The 19,282-nt window shown below is 44.0% G+C and overlaps 1 protein-coding gene across 12 annotated transcripts in view; it reads right to left on the reverse strand.

The window, feature by feature from the left end:
- ADGRL3 (adhesion G protein-coupled receptor L3) overlaps positions 1-19,282 on the reverse strand; it is a 1,100,912-nt gene that overhangs the window by 381,923 nt on the left and 699,707 nt on the right. For all 12 annotated transcript variants that reach the window (XM_072113828.1, XM_072113827.1, XM_072113826.1 and 9 more), the window contains one exon: positions 15,289-15,509. In XM_072113828.1, coding sequence (XP_071969929.1) covers positions 15,289-15,509 — 221 coding nt within the window. The remainder of the gene's footprint in view (positions 1-15,288; positions 15,510-19,282) is intronic.

A 19,282-nucleotide genomic window follows, 5' to 3' on the forward strand; every position in this document is an offset into this window, starting at 1 on the left:
CCACAGTGGTCCCCCGATATCTCCCGTCAGATTGGGATGGAGGCCCCTGCCAGTGAGTGATAGCTCTGGTACTCGATGCGGCCGCACGCGGCCACTCGAGTACCATTTTTGATGTACTACGAGGTCGTTGCTGTGAATGTGCGACACGGCCGTTTTTTGTACCGCCATGCGTCGCACTGTGACCCCTGATGCGCGGCAGCGTGATGATGTACTCGCGCTGCCGCACTGCTGTGCGCCTTCTTCAGAGTTCCTCTGTCGCCGGCCGTTGTGGAGGACACGGGAGCGCTGCAACAGGTAAGTGAATTTTATTATTTTTCTTCATCTAGACTAAATATATGATAGGGGGTCACAGTGGTAAGGGAAAACGTATAATAAGGGACTTTAAGGGGCCACTAGAAGACTACATACAGGGGAAACTAGGGGAAATATACAGTATAGAAAGGGGGCACAATATGTAGTAGGGGGGGGGGCAGGAGGTATTGCACATATACATATACAGGATAGGAGTAGTAGTACTGTGCTGTGTCCATATATACAGGGTAGGAGTAGTAGTACTGTGTTGTGTCCATATATACAGGATAGGAGTAGTAGTACTGTGCTGTGTCCATATATACAGGATAGGAGTAGTAGTACTGTGCTGTGTCCATATATACAGGATAGGAGTATCATAGTATCATAGTATATAAGGCTGGAAGGAGACGCAAGTCCATCAAGTCCAACCTTTAAGAATTAAATAAATGTTTTATCCCCATAACCCGTGATATTTTTTCTCTTCAGAAAGGCATCCAGGCCTCTCTTGAACATGTAAAGTAGTAGTACTGTGCTGTGTCCATATATACAGGGTAGGAGTAGTAGTACTGTGCTGTGCCCATATAGGATAGATAGGAGTAGTAGTACTGTGCTGTGCCCATATATTCACAATAGGAGTAATAGTACTGTGCTGTGCCCATATATACAGGATAGGAGTAGTAGTACTGTGCTGTGTCCATATATACAGGATAGGAGTAGTAGTACTGTGCTGTGTCCATATATACAGGATAGGAGTAGTAGTACTGTGCTGTGCCCATATATACAGGATGGGAGTAATAGTACTGTGCTGTGTCCATATATACAGGATAGGAGTAGTAGTACTGTGCTGTGTCCATATATACAGGATAGGAGTAGTAGTACTGTGCTGTGTCCATATATACAGGGTAGGAGTAGTAGTACTGTGCTGTGCCCATATAGGATAGATAGGAGTAGTAGTACTGTGCTGTGCCCATATATTCACAATAGGAGTAATAGTACTGTGCTGTGCCCATATATTCAGGATAGGAGTAGTAGTACTGTGCTGTGCCCATATATACAGGATAGGAGTAGTAGTACTGTGCTGTGCCCATATATTCAGGATAGGAGTAGTAGACTGCTCAAATAATAAACACTTACTAACCCAGAGCCGGACTGGCCCCTTTAATACCGCATACCCCAAATATAAATAACCACACAGAAACCATTGCTTAACCATTCTCAATTGTGGGTTGACTCGGGGTCGGCCACAGCTTTATTGAAACCATTGATAATTTAACCATTTCTTTGTTTGAATATATACACACTTTTAACCATTCCACTTTACATAACACCAGATAACACCCTGTATGCCTGCCATATGTAAGGGCATGTAGGGCAGTGTTACCCCTAAAAAACCGCCCGCTGTGACAAAAAATACACGAAAACGATATAATAAGGGAGGGAGGGAGGGAAAACCGATGAAAAAGAGGCTGAGTCACTGCTACTCAGAGTATTTGAGCATGTGCTCACCTCCTGTACCGCCCACATTACTAGCCACGCCCCCAGCACATCCCTCTGATGAATAAAGATGAGAGAGGGTAGAGCAGCCTCCAATTAAAGGGGCCACACATCTTTTATTGTATCCAGACTGTTAGCCACCTTTGAGCAGTCATTAGTCCAACGGCTATGCGCCTAGTGGCTATCAAGACTGCTCAAATAATAAACGCTTACTAACCCAGAGCCAGACTGGCCCCTTTAATATCGCATACCCCAAATATAAATAACCACACAGAAACCATTGCTTAATTATTCTCAATTGTGGGTTGACTCGAGGTCAGCCACAGCTTTATTGAAACCATTTCTTTGTTTGAATATATACACACTTTTAACCATTCCACTTTACATAACACCAGATAACACCCTGTATGCCTGCCATATGTAAGGGCATGTAGGGCAGTGTTACCCCTAAAAAACCGCCACGGAGGAGGTCATGTATCCACAACTACATGACCCTCCGACCCCCAGCCAACCAAAAACCACACCATATCCATTCCAACCTGGTGTCCGAAAGATGGACGCCAACAGGTAACAGCAAACAATCACTGGTGCCCACCAGCTGATGTAATACACCACTCTTCCTCTGGCGCAAACAAATTGCGACACCCAGGTATTGTCACATCCACTATTGCTGCATCGCTAGCCCCGTACAAAACAGCCCTCATGATTATGTCCTACCACGCCAACTCCCGGTAGCAGAAGAAAAACGTGAATCACTCCAGGTCGGGCTGGATTAGTGTAATCCATCGGCTAAGGCGAATGTAGCAGATGACGACACCCCTTAAATGACGAATACTGAATAAGGGCCGATTATCGTAACCTCAAGCTGTTTTTTGCAAGCAGTGCAGGACCCGGAGACCTCACCTACAGATGTTGGTACCATAGAAGCCCAAGGTTCCACCACCTAGACGGATATTCACGCGCTGATCTGCCCACTAGACACACAAGTGTCCTTGTTCTGTTAGTTGACTCTCCTGTATTGGCTTCACACACTGTGGTTGGTCTCAGGCCCTTTATTCAACAAGCTGCCATTACACATGTCAGATACTCATGTCTGTCTACCAACAAGTTGCTACCTGCTTTACTGTACACACACACAAGTAGTGAGAACCCTAGAGGCCAGGATAGCATATAACATATTGCTACATCCTTTCTCTTTTAAATGGAACAATTAAATTAAGAAAACTGTTAAACATGAAACAATAATAAAAAAAAACATAATAAGTCTATTTAGGTGTAATCCTTGAGGTGAGCTGGCCTTTTTATCATCCTGCCAGCTCGTGTAACATAAGATGTTTTGCCACAAACATCTGAGTGTTCTTCTGGTTCTGTCACACTGTCTTCTCTCTGGTTACTGTCCTCACTCCTCGCAGCTTCATTCTCAGCTGCCCCTGTTGTCTCCTGGCTTGTGCTTGCCGTCTCATTGTCTTGGATATTTGGATAATGTTCAAATGGCCAAGCATCATAGTGTTCCTGCGTTTTTCTCAGATGTCTACGATTTCTCCTTAGTCTCCTTCCTTCCTCTGTTTCAACTTCATAAGTGCGAGGCCCCAGCTTCTGGACCACCTTTGCCTTTAGCCAGTGCTTGTCATATTTACTGCTGGGCTGGATCCGCACATTATCATTTCTCTGAAGTTCAGGCAGATCTTTTGCCGATTTGTTATAGTAGAAAGCTTGCCTCTCTTGATTTTTCCTCAATTGATCATCAACTTGTTTCACAAGCTTTGGCTTAAGTAAATGACTAGCAGTTGGTAAGAGTGTCCTGGTCCGTCTACTCATGAGCCTCTGAGCTGGGCTGCTGTGGAGGCCTTGTGTGGGGGTGTTTCTGTGATCCAGTATAGACAGGTATACATCTGAACCTGCCTGCTTTGCTTTTTGCATTAGTCTTTTAGCTGTTTTTACTGCTGACTCTGCTTTCCCATTACTTTGGGGATATCCTGGAGATGATGTCTGATGGTCAAATTCCCACGTCGTGCTAAATCTTTTAAATTCTTCAGAAGTAAATTGAGCAGCATTGTCAGAGAACACAGTGTCAGGAATGCCATACCTGGCAAAATGGGCCTTGAGTTTTTTAATCACCGTTCTTGCCCTTGTATCCTGCAGATAGTCCACTTCCCAGAAGTTGGAGAAATAATCCACTGTAATCAGATATTCTTTGTCATTCCATGTGAAGAGGTCCGTGCCTATCTTTGACCATGGCCTCTTTGGAATTGCATGTGGTTGTAATGTCTCCTTCGGTTGCTTATCACTATGTGACGCACATATTTCACATTGTGCTATGTAATTTTTAATGTGGTCATTCATACCTGGCCAATAGACAGATTCCCGTGCACGGCGTAGACAGCCTTCAATGCCTAGATGAGTAGAGTGCAAGTTTTTTAGTATGTCTCTTCTGAGCGATTCTGGTATAACAGCTCTATCTCCCTTAAAGATGATTCCTTGATGAACTGAAAGCTCATCTCTGGTGTGAAAGAATGGAGAGACTTCCTTTGGCGCTTGCTGCTTGTACTTTGGCCAGCCTTGCACAATGACCGTTTTGAGAATCTGGAGAGTTTTATCTTTCTCTGTAAATGTCTGAATTTGTTTCAGTTTTTCCTTTGACACTGCTAGGTAGTCAGCCATATTGATGCTTTCCATTTCTTTTTCTTCATCCTTTGTGATGGGTAGGTAAGCTCTACTTAGAGTATCTGCAATCAGTAAGTCTTTTCCCGGACAGAAGCAAATGTCAAACTCATATTTTTGAAGTCGTAAGAGCATGCGCTGCAGTCTCTTTGGGGCATTTAGTAGCGTTTTTTTGGTAATACTCTCCAAAGGCTTGTGATCAGACTGCACAGTCACTCGGCGACCATAAGTGTACTGGTGGAACCTCTCCATCCCAAATACCACGGCCAGTAATTCCTTCTCAATCTGTGCATATCCCTGTTCTGTTGGTGTTAGTGCCCTGCTTGCAAATGTAACTGGCTGTTGCACCTGCATCAGTGTTGCTCCAAGGCCTTTTTCTGAAGCATCACATTGTACCACCACCTCTTTATCTGGATCAAAATACCTTAGGATTGTTGCATCTGCAATTGCCTTCTTCACTGCCTGGAAAGCACTTTCCTGTGATTCTGTCCATTCTCAGAGGACATCTTTGTGTGTAAGCTGTCTCAGTGGCTCACACATGTCTGCTAGATGCTTGCAAAACTTTGATAGGTAATTTACCATCCCCAGAAATTTCTGAACTCCACAAACATCTTTTGGGGTAGGCATGACTTGTACTGCCCTTACCTTTTCCGGGTCAAGTTTTACACCATTTGAGGTAAGAAGATGTCCGATATATGGGACTTCTGTCATTTTCAGTTTGAATTTCTCCTTGTTTAACTTTATTTGCTTTGTTCTACATCGCTCCAGAAATTGTATCATTTTCTGGTCATGATCCTTGATGGCCAATTCCATGTCTTCCCCTTCTCCCACTATAAGTATATCATCTGCTATTGTTTTGACTCCAGGGAGTCCTTCCAAGGCTTGCATCAATTTCTGCTGGAACACCTCTGGAGCAGGACTTAGTCCCATGGGCATTCTTAGCCATTCAAAGCGTCCAAAAGGGGATGAAAATGTAGTCAGTGAACTTGATTTTTTATCCAGTTCTACATGCCAGAATCCATTTTTTACATCACATACTGAAAATATTTTAGCCTTTGATAAATCTGGTAGAATATCTTCTATTGTAGGCATTGGATAGTGATTTTTTTCAGTGCTTTATTCAGTGGCTTAGGATCAATGCATATTCTTAATTTACCAGATGGTTTCTTGACTATGACCAAACTGCTGATCCAGTCTGTGCTCTTCAGGACTGGTGCTATCATTCCTCGCTCCCGTAGATCCTGTAGCTCCTCTTTTAGTGGTTGCATTAAAGCTACAGGCACCCTTCTTGCAGGTAATCTAGTAGGTGGCACCGTGTGATCAATTTCTAGTTTATATTTACCTTCTAGGCACCCATCACCTTCAAATAAATCAGCATATTCTCTTTTTATAGTCTGAAGATCGAGTATTTTTGGTTTTGAATTTTGTATATTCTGGGACACTTCAACAGCCATTATGTTGTGGGTCTGCATCTTTATTAAGTCCATCGCCTGAACTGCTTTTACACCCAGTAATGGTACATGATCACTACCAGGCAGCACTGTAAATTCCACCTTGTAACTCTTTTTGTTACATGGGTTCCTTAATTTAAGCTTGCAGGTCCCCATTGGTTTCAAAACACTTTTGTTGTACATCACCAGGACCTTGTCCGTGGGCTCAATGGAAACCTGTTTTTTCAGCAGCGCTCATGGAATTACATTGCAGCTTGCTCCGCAATCCAGCTGAAATCTAATGGGCTGCTCATCCAACAAAAAGGTTGCAAATAACTGTTTCACCTCCTTTGCTACTTGCTGCTTGAGCACATGGACATTCTCTGTTGCAGGCTGCAGCTGTAGCCATGTAATGTCCTCATCACTGTCTGTGTCCTGTGTCATTGTGTGCACTTGTCTGTGCTGTTTGCTCCGTTTTAGTCTGCACAGAGCTGAGAAATGGTTCCTCTTCCCACAAATCCTGCAGGTTTCACCATATGCAGGACACTTCTCTTTGTCTCTCTCATGTCTTTTCCCACAATATCTGCACTGGATGGTGCTTTCCAGGAAACTGGGCCTTGCTTTGGCTCTCCCATATACCGCATGTACTGCCTCATCCCTGGTGGCTTCCATCATCTTCAGGCTGTCCTTTGTCAGCTCAGCCGCCCTGCAGATCTGCAGGCATCTCACTAATGTCAGCTCTTCCTCCCTCAGTGACCTTTCTCTGAGGTGAGAGTCTCTGATGCCACACACTATCCTGTCTCTGATGAGAGAGTCTCTTATTTCTCCAAAGCCACATGTTGCCGCCAGTCTCCTCAGTTCTGTCACATATCTGTCCACATTCTCCCCAACCTCCTGATCCCTTGAGAAGAACTTGTATCTCTCCACAGTCTCATTCTTTTTGGGGTCACAGTGTTTGTCAAATGCCTGCACAATGTCCTCTAGCACCAGACTGTCAGAGATTTCTGGGATTAGGGCCTTGGCTATTTCTCTCCCCTTTTCCCCAATAAGGTAGTAAAAGAGCATTACTTTCCTCTTCTCATCACTTTGGGCCACTGTCAGATCCACATACAGGGTGAACTCTTCCTTCCAGTGTCTCCAGGTCTGTGACAGATTGGAAGAAGTGACATCCAGTGTCTGAGTGGGTTTCAGGCCACTCTCCATTGTGCAGTCTTATCAGGGACTCTGTACTTACAGTTGCTGTGATTGACACAGGTTCTCAGGAGATGCAGACTTGTTATACAGAGGTTCTGTGCCCAGCTGCCACCATGTTCTGTTAGTTGACTCTCCTGTATTCACACACTGTGGTTGGTCTTAGGCTCTTTATTCAACAAGCTGCCATTACACATGTCACATACTCATGTCTGTCTACCAACAAGTTGCTACCTGCTTTACTGTACACACACACAAGTAGTGAGACCCCTAGAGGCCAGGATAGCATATAACATATTGCTACAGTCCTAGCATTCACATGCTTGAGTAAAAACCTGAAAAAGATAATGCATTAGCATACCTCCCAACCGTCCCGGATACAGCGTGACAGTCCCGTTTTTCATGGTCTGCCCCGCTGCCCGTCACGGCGAGAGTCATGGCCCGGGACATCTACTCTATTGCCACGTGATCTCCCCTCTCACACTTTCACTATGAATAGACGGCCTCATTAACATAATCCTAGCACTCGCTAAAGTCCACACCCATCTCCATTAAGGCAATCCCCTGTCCACACCCACCTCCTCCGCTTAGCCAATCCTCTGTTCCCACTTTACAGTCAGTGCAGTCATGCAGACTCCGCCCAGTACACCTTTATCCTCTCCACTTCCGGGAGTAGTGTCACGTGACTTCTGCCCTCTGTGCCCCCTGCCCTGTACTCCTTCTGCCCTCTGTGCCCCCTGCCCTGTACTCCTTCTGCCCTCTGTGCCCCCTGCCCTGTACTCCTTCTGCCCTCTGTGCCCCCTGCCCTGTACTCCTTCTGCCCTCTGTGCCCCCTGCCCTGTACTCCTTCTGCCCTCTGTGCCCCCTGCCCTGTACTCCTTCTGCCCCCTGCCCTGTACACCTTCTGCCCTCTGTGCCCCCTCCCCTGTACTCCTTCTGCCCTCTGTGCCCCCTGCCCTGTACTCCTTCTGCCCTCTGTGCCCCCTGCCCTGTACTCCTTCTGCTCTCTGTGCCCCCTGCCCTGTACACCTTCTGCCCTCTGTGCCCCCTGCCCTGTACTCCTTCTGCCCTCTGTGCCCCCTGCCCTGTACTCCTTCTGCCCTCTGTGCCCCCTGCCCTGTACTCCTTCTGCCCCCTGCCCTGTACACCTTCTGCCCTCTGTGCCCCCTGCCCTGTACTCCTTCTGCCCTCTGTGCCCCCTGCCCTGTACTCCTTCTGCCCTCTGTGCCCCCTGCCCTGTACTCCTTCTGCTCTCTGTGCCCCCTGCCCTGTACACCTTCTGCCCTCTGTGCCCCCTGCCCTGTACTCCTTCTGCCCTCTGTGCCCCCTGCCCTGTACTCCTTCTGCCCTCTGTGCCCTCTGCCCTGTACTCCTTCTGCCCTCTGTGCCCCCTGCCCTGTACACCTTCTGCCCTCTGTGCCCCCTGCCCTGTACTCCTTCTGCCCTCTGTGCCCCCTGCCCTGTACTCCTTCTGCCCTCTGTGCCCCCTGCCCTGTACTCCTTCTGCCCTCTGTGCCCTCTGCCCTGTACTCCTTCTGCCCTCTGTGCCCTCTGCCCTGTACTCCTTCTGCCCTCTGTGCCCTCTGCCCTGTACTCCTTCTGCCCTCTGTGCCCCCTGCCCTGTACTCCTTCTGCCCCCTGCCCTGTACACCTTCTGCTCTCTGTGCCCCCTGCCCTGTACTCCTTCTGCCCTCTGTGCCCCCTGCCCTGTACTCCTTCTGCCCTCTGTGCCCCCTGCCCTGTACTCCTTCTGCCCTCTGTGCCCCCTGCCCTGTACTCCTTCTGCCCTCTGTGCCCCCTGCCCTGTACTCCTTCTGCCCTCTGTGCCCCCTGCCCTGTACTCCTTCTGCCCTCTGTGCCCCCTGCCCTGTACTCCTTCTGCCCTCTGTGCCCCCTGCCCTGTACTCCTTCTGCCCTCTGTGCCCCCTGCCCTGTACTCCTTCTGCCCTCTGTGCCCCCTGCCCTGTACTCCTTCTGCTCTTTGTGCCCCCTGCCCTAGGGCTCTATGGGAACCTGCCCACAAATTAATTTTTTCAAACAGGAGTGAAAGGTTCCCTATGAGGACTTAATTTGCTTTTCAATATGTGAAGTGTATCCATATTGTTTGTTATACTACCACTTTGAGGAGATAATTTAAAGTGGGGAAAAATGTGAAGCAAAGCGCTGTGGAATTTGATGGCGCTATATAAATAAAGATTATTATTGTAAATTGAAGAAAACCTTAAAGAGGGGTTATATGTTGCTGAATTGCAATAGGAGCTATTATATAGGTCCTTTGGGGGTTGGCCACACGACGGGTGCATTATACTTTGTGTGGGGCGTTAAGGTCGATATTATACTATGTTTTGGGGGCGGGCAAGGGGTGGGACAGTGGGTGTGGTTTAGGGAAATGGGAGGGGCTTTTGTCCCTCTTTCTGTAGCCCAAAAGTTGGGAGGTATGCATTAGCAAAGAAGCAAAATTAAAGTGACATAACCTGCAAAACAATTAGAACGCCAGCACCTTATCCATCCCACCCCTGAAACTAAAAAGACCTTACACACTAGCTGTAAGTGCAGCGCCAATTTTAAGAGGGTTCCTTAGAAGGAGTCCAACTGCACTAAAAACCCTTCATAAAACCGCAGCAAATTGTAAACAAATCGCAGGAAAATGATTTACAGGAGCAAAACCAAGTCCCACGCACACAAAATACAAGGAAACCTCAATTACATGACAAGTCTCACCCCAAAAAAGGCCATAATGCCAGCCCAATACCCTTATTAAGTTATTTGACACAATGACATCTACATAAAGCCGGGGCCAGGAACAGGCATCAGCATAATCAGCAAAACAGCTCTAAAAACCTCAATGGCGCTAATGATCCGAACCCTTTGATGCAGGGGGGAGAACACCCATTGGGGACATGGAGCCCCTATTAGCAAAACCCCCCCATCGTTATAACCTGACATACAGAAACCAGAAGGCCCAAGACTGACCACGCTGCAAAAGCGACTCAGACATGCACAAACAGGATGACAGCGCAAGGCATTGTAACTGCTACCCCCTCTCTTAGGCAAAATACCGTCCCCAAAATAAATTTCCAATATGACTAAAATAGGATTCAGCTGAAGAGGGGACAACCTTAACACAGTGAAGGAAAAGAAAGAAAATAAGCAGGTAACTTCAATGAGGAGAGTCACAAGGACCAACAGAAAATTATGAGTAACCAGAACCAGAGAAGAGGACCCCTATCCCACCAGATCCACACCAAAAAGGTACTAAAACCACTTAACAATGAAATGAAGTCGCCCACCGGTAATCTAATAAGACATCATCCAGCTGGCAACCCAATTATTGGACACACTTCAGGAACAGGTAAAAAGTATAAGACAGATTCAGCATTCGATTTGCCATAAGGGCCCCGGACTCGCCTTGTAAACCAACTCAACACTCTAACAAGGGAGACATAAGATACCAATAGCAGATCCTTCATAATGCTTCTAGGACCTGCACAGGTGAGGGATGGTGGATCAACCTGAACTGCTCTACAAATCCCGAGAGCAACCTTCAAAAATTCTGAAGAAACTGAGAAATACACGAGGAACAAAAGAGAAACCTGCCCTATGTATGAAATACTCTGCTTATTTGGGTACCCCACTCTGAGGGCAGGAAGGGGCAGCCACAGGACAAAGACACTGGATGGTGCAATTATTGCCCCAACAGTTGGACTATACACAACAGATTTACAGGCACCATAAATAGACAGTGACCGTACAGCATGATTCAGACCTCCGCACTGCCCCCTGAGAAACCCCAAGGTGGAAAAGCAAAAGGAAGATGTCCCAACTAAGGGCATAGTAGTAATCGTGGCCCAAAGCCACACATAAGTAACCTCATAATCCAGAATTATTTACTTCAATTATGTGATCTCATTAATTAATGGCTGGTCCATTGTACCAGTGCTGCCACCTCCTGTGTCCTACTCCTCATAGATTGTAAGCTCTTGTGACTGTTGTACCAGCCCCATCACAATATTCATCACCCCTTCTCCTCATTGACTAAGTTCTTGGGGGGCAAGCCCTCACTCATTGTATCACGTGGCTATGGCTATTTCACTGTTATGTCTTATTTTATTTGTAAGGCTGCTAAATGAAGGGTAGAAAATACAACCTATGAAGAGAATTAAAAAAGCTGTAAGCTCTTGGGAGCAAGGTCCTTATTCCTATTGGTTCTTCTGACCCTGCAACATCTTATTTTGTCCGCATAGGTAGGTAATGATCTGTAAGACGCTTTGGAATATGACAATGCGTTATATAAATACGTATTATTAAGAACTTGTATATAGGCGCCTTGAGTTGTACAGCGCTATGGAATATGATGGAATATATAACTACAGATTTATTATTAGTACTATTGTCCCAACCAACACCAGGACTTCTACCTCCTCCTAATTCACATCTCAGCCAGTCAAATCCCCGTGGGAAGGGGAGAAACTGATCAGGACATTTTCCGTGTAATATCGCAACCAAAAACTGGTAAACTTGAATATAATTATGACCATAATTACGGGTGTTTTGATTTAATCAATGACACTGCACTCAGAATGGTGCTGCTTGTAAGCGATCACCAAATCCACAGACAACAGGACCAAATGTACAAGTGCTGGTTATGTAGGATCTAGACCTGGTGTCATCAGACAGGTGAGCGCTGAGAGGAGAAACATCACAGAAATAAGTATCACTAACGCTAGGACTGGTAGGGGTGATAATAGATGTGACGATAATATATGTGACGCTTCAGCAAACTACCTCTCTTTTGAAAGCATTTGCCCCATACCTACGAACGCCATCCCCAAAGGTGAACTACAAGACACAAAATTGCAGATTAAGACAAAGACCCCCAATCCTGCAGCAGAGGAACTCACCAACAGGTGCAGGAGCTACTGGTGCTCTGATCACAGCCGTGTGGACCACGAGAGGCGCCGGAGGTATCGGAACGCCGCATGACGACCTAGAGGAGCCGCAGCGAGATCGGCGGCTATGGAGGCCGAGGGAATGATAGCGAGACGGAGCGCTGCCATCGGATTTTAAAGACCTAGATATGGAAGAGCTGCACCAATCCCCAGACTGGCATCGCCAGTAGGAGTGGGTTGCAGTGCACTTCCAGGAAAACGCGGGAGTATATAAGCGAGTCCCAGGTCATAGGATTTTAAAGACCTGGCGACCTGGATGTGGAAGAGCTGCGCCAATCTCCAGACTGGCATTGCCAGTGGGAGTGGGTTGCAGTACACATCCTAAAATCGCAAGAGTATATAACAGTGCCCCACATCACCATTTAGCATGGTGCACCCTGGGATGGAGGAAGTTGGGGAGCATAAGCTGCCCATAGGAAGGGGGAGCAGGTCTTCATCAGGGACCTCAAAATCTATAGGGTATGATGGGGGGGTACTATAGACTCCTAGCAGCAGCAGAAGCCCCTGCCCTGGGGCACCACATGTGAGGGAAGGATCCAGCAGCCAGAGTAGGGAGCTGGGGATCCATAACTGCAGCTAAGCTTCTACCCTGCAGCACTGCAAGGGTTAAATATGCTGCTAGAAGCAGAGAGCAGTGAGGGTGGGGGCCGTGTGCTGCTCAGGGCACTGTAAGTGAAGGTGCCAGGGCAGGAGATTTACTATAGATAAGCCCTGGTGACTTCCTACCAGAGCCTGGAGCAGGGTTAGGAGCCAGTACAGCAGGGGGAAGCAGCCATGCTGAACCCTCGGCCTGCAGACGACAGCGCATCCTCAGACAGCACAGAACACGCGGGAAAACCAATGAAAAAGAGGCTGAGTCACTGCTACTCAGAGTATTTGAGCATGTGATCACCTCCTGTACCGCCGACATTACTAGCCACGCCTCCAGCACATCCCTCTGATGAATAAAGATGAGAGAGGGTAGAGCAGCCTCCAATTAAAGGGGCCACACATCTTTTATTGTATCCAGACTGTTAGCCACCTTTGAGCAGTCATTAGCCCAACGGCTATGCGCCTGGTGGCTATCAAGTACTGTGCTGTGTCCATATATACAGGATAGGAGTAGTAGTACTGTGCTGTGTCCATATATACAGGATAGGAGTAGTAGTACTGTGCTGTGTCCTGATTTTTTCTTTGCGGTGTTGTGACACTAATAATATCTCCCTGCTTTTCATATAATTCACTGTAGTTGGAGGTATTTCACAAAAAATAAAACTTAGCTTTTATTTTTCTTAATTAAAATGTATGCAGGACTGTGAAAACAGATGTTTGATACTACTTTCCGTCAATTTATTTGTTTAGTTCAGAAACATTGGCCATCAGCGTCAGTATACACTGTACACTGTAGGCTCGTATTGTCGCTGTTACTGATACACAGAATTGACGGTTAGTTTTGAAGTTCTGTGTGAGAGTGGTGTAGCTATCATCTCTCACACTGTATCTTCAAAGAAAATCAGCTGATAAGTATTGTTATGCCGCTGGTCTAACAATGTGCAGCCCTAAAGTAGTTTCTCTTTCTTATATGGCTGCACTGATTTGATGCGTTCACGGCTATCTACATTCAACTGAGAGGCTAAATCTTAACCCTAGAACCCTATGCGTTTCCTCATTGCCAGAGATTCCTCAGGGGTCTATTATTCAGGCATGTATTTCATCTAGCGTAACATGACATCCGTGCGGTGTGCACGCCCGGCATATATTAGCCGTGGCGCGCGCCGACTGAGTCCTCTTTATATTACCCTCCCCCGGCTCGTTACCGCTGACGAGCCTTCCTTCTTGTCCAATCAGCGATCCGAGCATCACCCTGTGACGTGGTGTTGATGCTTTCCGTTGAGTGACCAATCACAGCCAGGTGGGAGGAAACAGTGGCGCTTGGCACCTCCCCCCGGTGTGCGATCGTCATGCTCGTTCTTTTGGTACCCTAGGTACTGCGGACGTGCTGGCATCTTAGTAGAAAATGTGTTTCTACAGTGTGCCATGCAAGACTATATTCCGTCATGTCTCTTTCTTCGGCTTGCCGGGAGACATGCGTCAGTCTGCTACCGCGGACCCCTAAGGGTGTACCATTTGGTGAGATCTCACTCATGCTTCAGTTAACACCGCAGCTACACCACTCTCACACAGAACTTCAAAACTAACCGTCAATTCTGTGTATCAGTAACAGCGACAATACGAGGCTACAGTGTACAGTGTATACTGACGCTGATGGCCAATGTTTCTGAACTAAACAAATAAATTGACGGAAAGTAGTATCAAATGTCGGTTTTCACAGTCCTGCATACATTTTAATTAAGAAAAATAAAAGCTAAGTTTTATTTTTTGTGAAATACCTCCAACTACAGTGAATTATAGGAGTAGTAGTACTGTGTTGTTATGATTAATTGGAAATGATATATTATGTAATTAAAGGGAATTATGTCCAATTTAATTTATTAGGTGTATCATATTATTTACTCAGGGGAGTGTATTGTAATATACTGAGGAGCGCATTGTAATATTTGATTTATGGAGAGGGCACAGTATGGTTTTTGTTATGTGGGTATATTTGATATTTGCGGGGAGCACAGTGGGGTCAGTTGTGAGTGGGACATTGTTATCCAGGTGACATTATGCTGTAGTGACAGTGATATTTTTAGTTCCACAGTGTGGAGATGTGCCACACACAGATGAAGGTATCTGGTGGAAAATTCTCTATTGTTAAGAAAAAAAAGGGAGAAGTCGTCCTGCAGTTCAGTACCCTAAGGAGAAGAATCCCACTTCTGAGTCTGGTAACTGTAATTGTTAATTATCTAGATGAAGGATATTGTTATATTTTACTACCAAAGGAAACATTTGGAGATACATAATATCAAATTTTATAGCATAGTAAGTTTCTATAATGCACAGTATAACTAGAGTTTTCTTTATAACACATTTTATGTAATCTATTTTACGTAGACCACTAGGTTGGCTACATTTGCGATGGATAACATGCAGACATTCTTCAGTATTATACAGTACCAGTTACAGTAAGTGGATTATATTTTAACTCCCTTAATAAGTTGTGTACAAATATAGCTTATCAATCAATACAAAAAAATTAATGTTTGTAATGTCAGTTCATGCTAAATTGTAATCTTTAAATAGTATAGACCTTAGTCTACAAATAAGCTATCTTGCAAAAAAAAAAAAAATTAAACAAATGTGAATTGAAAAAAAATGAAATACATGACATAATTTTCTATCTTACTTACACTTTATCTGTTCCATAACTTTTATAATCTACTGCTGCAGAAACGGACACAATAAGAGCAGGCATCCCATAACCTACTAGGTAGAAATATTTCCTTTTAGAATTTTCACTTTCAAAGACCTCAACCAACATGATGTAAAGTTGAACGCCTTCAAGGAACATCCATGTAAATGCAGCCAAAAAGAAAAAATGGAGGAGTGCAGCAAACACGGCACAGGCGATCTAGAAATATAGGATGCAAAGATAAGAACAAGTAAAAAAAATATGTTATACAGCAATTTGTACATTTTACATTTATAAAAGACTAATGCAAGGAAAAAGAAGCACAACAATGACTAAGAAGAAATAAGAACAGGAAACTGTTTATCATGATTTCATCTGAATTCTACACAGACAAGACACAAGTTCACACATTTTGGCGTTAAAATTAGTTTTTTGTTCAAAGGACTCTATTCCTAAATGTGCCCTATTTGCACAATTTTCTTATAGGGCTTGGATTTTACAGCTTTCACTGTGTGGCCCAATTGACAAATTTGTATGGGTTTTGTATAGGTTTTATACTGTTTGTATACATTTACAAAAATTAAACCCTCATGTACAAATAAAAATAGTATTATATATTATTAATTTTTAAAATTTGGAAATATTCATGTCACGGTTGACAAGGAAGCAGGAAATATAAAGAGAGCAGCAAGAATTAGGAAAACAGGGAGGGGAAAATGGTCCTTACTCTGAGGCTAAGCTAGTCCCTGCCTGCGGGAGATGGTCAGCTTACCTGGGCTAGTCCTGGACCCGACAGCTTCTCTCTCTCTAAACACAAAGACCTTTCCAGCTAGTAGGGTCAGGGGTACTAAATTTGGGCCACTCTAACAAAACAATTGCTGCAAGTAAAACTTGGTGAACTATCAGTCAAAGCCTGCACACAAGCACACAATCAAGACTGAAATACAGGAAGAAGGGCAATTGGGAAGACAGGAATAATGTGTAACAACCAGAGCAAGTCGATAAAACACTAACTATTAAATAAACAGAGACAAAAAGGAACAGACAGGAAAGTGGTCAGTGAACACAAGAGAACAGACTTTCACAGCCCTTCCAGGCCACTAAATACTGAATGGTTCCCCTCAAATATCCCAAGTCTAAAATCTGGGAGACCTCGTACTCTCCATCAGAATTAAGGGGAGGCACAACTTCAGGTGCAGCCCCAGCTGAACTCATCGCAAAATCTGACCGCACATTTAGCAACATGCTCCACACACAGGCCACCACAAATTCCTAGTAACTAACCTCTTAGTCTCTGCAACCCCAGGATGCCCTGCCAGTCATGACATTCTTGTAACCGCTGACCACACAGGGCCAACGTAAAAAAACAATTTACCACGCAGTGTTCCCTTAGGGGCACTGTCCAGAACCTTCAGAATCAGACTCTCCAACTGAGTATCCAGGGCTACCAACACAACTCCCCTTTCCAGAAAACATTCAGACTCTCCAACTGAGTATCCAGGGCTACCAACACAACTCCCCTTTCCAGAAACATTCAGCTTTATCAGATTCATAATTAGAGGCTACACTTCTAGACAGAGCATCCGTCCTGATATTTTTTTTATCTGGGAACATACAGTAAGTCACCAGAAAGCTAAAAGGGAACAGCAACCACTGGGCATGTATAGAATTTAGGTTAGGAGAATATAGAAGATGGCACTCAATCCAATTTGATAATAAATGCTTTTATTCTTGTCCACATCCACATCGGATACCGATTCCATCTACCACATCTACGAACGCTATTCAGTACCATACAGTGAGTCCTCCTCTATGCTTGTAGGAGTTACTATCGATAGGTCTGAAACAGATCATGTCTACTTGATCATCATATGAGAGCTAAATGAATGTAGATTTGTTCTATATGGTCCCCACTTTATTATGAGTCTTTTACTGGCACCCGACCATTATCTACTGAACACCATTAGTTGGATGATTATACCCATGCATATATTTGTATTTTAGCCTCTTTTGAAGTGTGACACAGCGACTTAACTGACACAATGTTGCAACAAAACAAATTTGGGGAAAGTCCACCACAAAGCTCTGCGCTATACATAAAGACAGACTTAACCTAAGTATTTTCAGCTTTCTATATATTGTGTACATTTCTGATATCAATATTTCTTGTCTACACATGTTTTCTGTGCATCTATTTATGATGCTATATATACTATTTACAGCATCCGAAGAAGGTCAATTTGAACGAAACGTCATGTATTAACCCCTTAAGGACGCAGCCTGTTTGCAGGTTAAGGCTCACAACTTTTTTTTTAAATTTGACCAGTGTCTCTTCCTGTGGTAATAACTTTTGAACACTGTTACTTATCAAAGCGATTCTGAGATTGTTTTTTCCCCACATGTTGTACTTCATTTTAGTGGTAAATTTTGGCTGATAAGTTTTGCGTTTATTTACAAAAAAAAGAAAAAAATGATGAATTTTTAGAAAAATTTGCCATTTTCGAAATTCAAAATCACCGCGTTTTCAGGCAGATAGATTTACCACCTAAATAACTTGCCGAATAACATTTCCCATTTGTCTACTTTACATTTTCATAATTTTTGAAATGTTTGGATAATTTATTTTGACGTCACGCGGCCTACAAATCGAATAGCGATTTTCCGTATTTTCGGAATTGACTATTTTGGGGATAAATACTGTTTGAAATCAAATTTTACATATTTAGCAACAAAACCCCCTATATAACCAACCCATTTTCAAATCTGCACCCCTCAAACTATCAGAAACAGCATTTACAAAGATTGTTAACCCCTTGAGATCTTCATAGTAATTGAATCAAAATGGCGGTGAAATTTAGAATGGTCAAATGTTGTCGGTTATACGTTCATTTAGCCCTAAAATTTACACATTTCCAAAAGATAAAAAGAGAAAACTCACCATAAAATTTGTTCTACAATTTCTCCTGAGTGCAGCGACCCCCCACATGTGGCCGTTACTTGTGTTATGGGGGCACAGCGAGGTGCAGAAGGGAAGGAGCACCCTGCAGCTGCCAGGATTTTAGTTTTCTGGTTGCACCCTTTTGAAGACTATAAAATTTTCGCTTTTTCGTTATTGGGGTCATGTGATGGCATTTTTTTTGCGGGACGAGATGCTTTTTCCAGTGTTACCATTTTGGGGTTGGTGTCACCTATTGTTGAAAATTTTGGAACTTTTTTTGAGGTCATGAGTAGAAAAGCATCAATTCTGTACTGGATTTTTTACTTTTTTTTTTTTCGTGTTCACCGTATAGTCTAATAATCCTGTTATCTTTATTCTATGGGTCGATACGATTACGGGGATACCAGACATGAATATTTTTTCTTATGTTTTACTAAATTTGCCAAATAAAACCCTAATGTGGGGAAAAATCTATCATTTTTGCATTGCCGTCTTCCAAGTGGCATAACATTGTCACGTTTTTGGCTACAGAGCTGGTTGATGGCTTGTTTTTTGCGGGACATGTTGTTCTTTGCAACAATATCATTCTGGAGTACATATGTTTTGTTGATCACTTTTTATTGCATTTTTAGTGGGATATAATAGGTAAAAATCATAATTTTTGGCGGGTCTTTGGCGTTTTTTTTTTACGGCGTTCATTATATGGGTTCAATAGTTATTTAGTTTTATTCTATGGATTGTTACGGACGTGGTGATACTATATATGTGGGGTTTGTGTTATGATTTAGACTTTTTTGAGCGTTATATGTCTCTTTATATGTTTTGGGGCTTATGGGCATTTTTAGTGATTTATAAAGTAATTTTTTATTGAAAAACATTATTTTGTACATTTTTTACATGATCCACCATGGGATATGAACAAGCAATCATCTGATTGCTTGTTCTTGATAATACTCTGCAATACAAACTACTTAGAAAGTAGTTATTCCTACAAAACAGAGCGAGGGATAAGCTGCAGAAAAACAATAACTAGCAAATATTGAATGACAAAATC

Source organism: Engystomops pustulosus, chromosome 1, assembly GCF_040894005.1.
Source record: "Engystomops pustulosus chromosome 1, aEngPut4.maternal, whole genome shotgun sequence".
Classification (NCBI taxonomy): domain Eukaryota; kingdom Metazoa; phylum Chordata; class Amphibia; order Anura; family Leptodactylidae; genus Engystomops; species Engystomops pustulosus.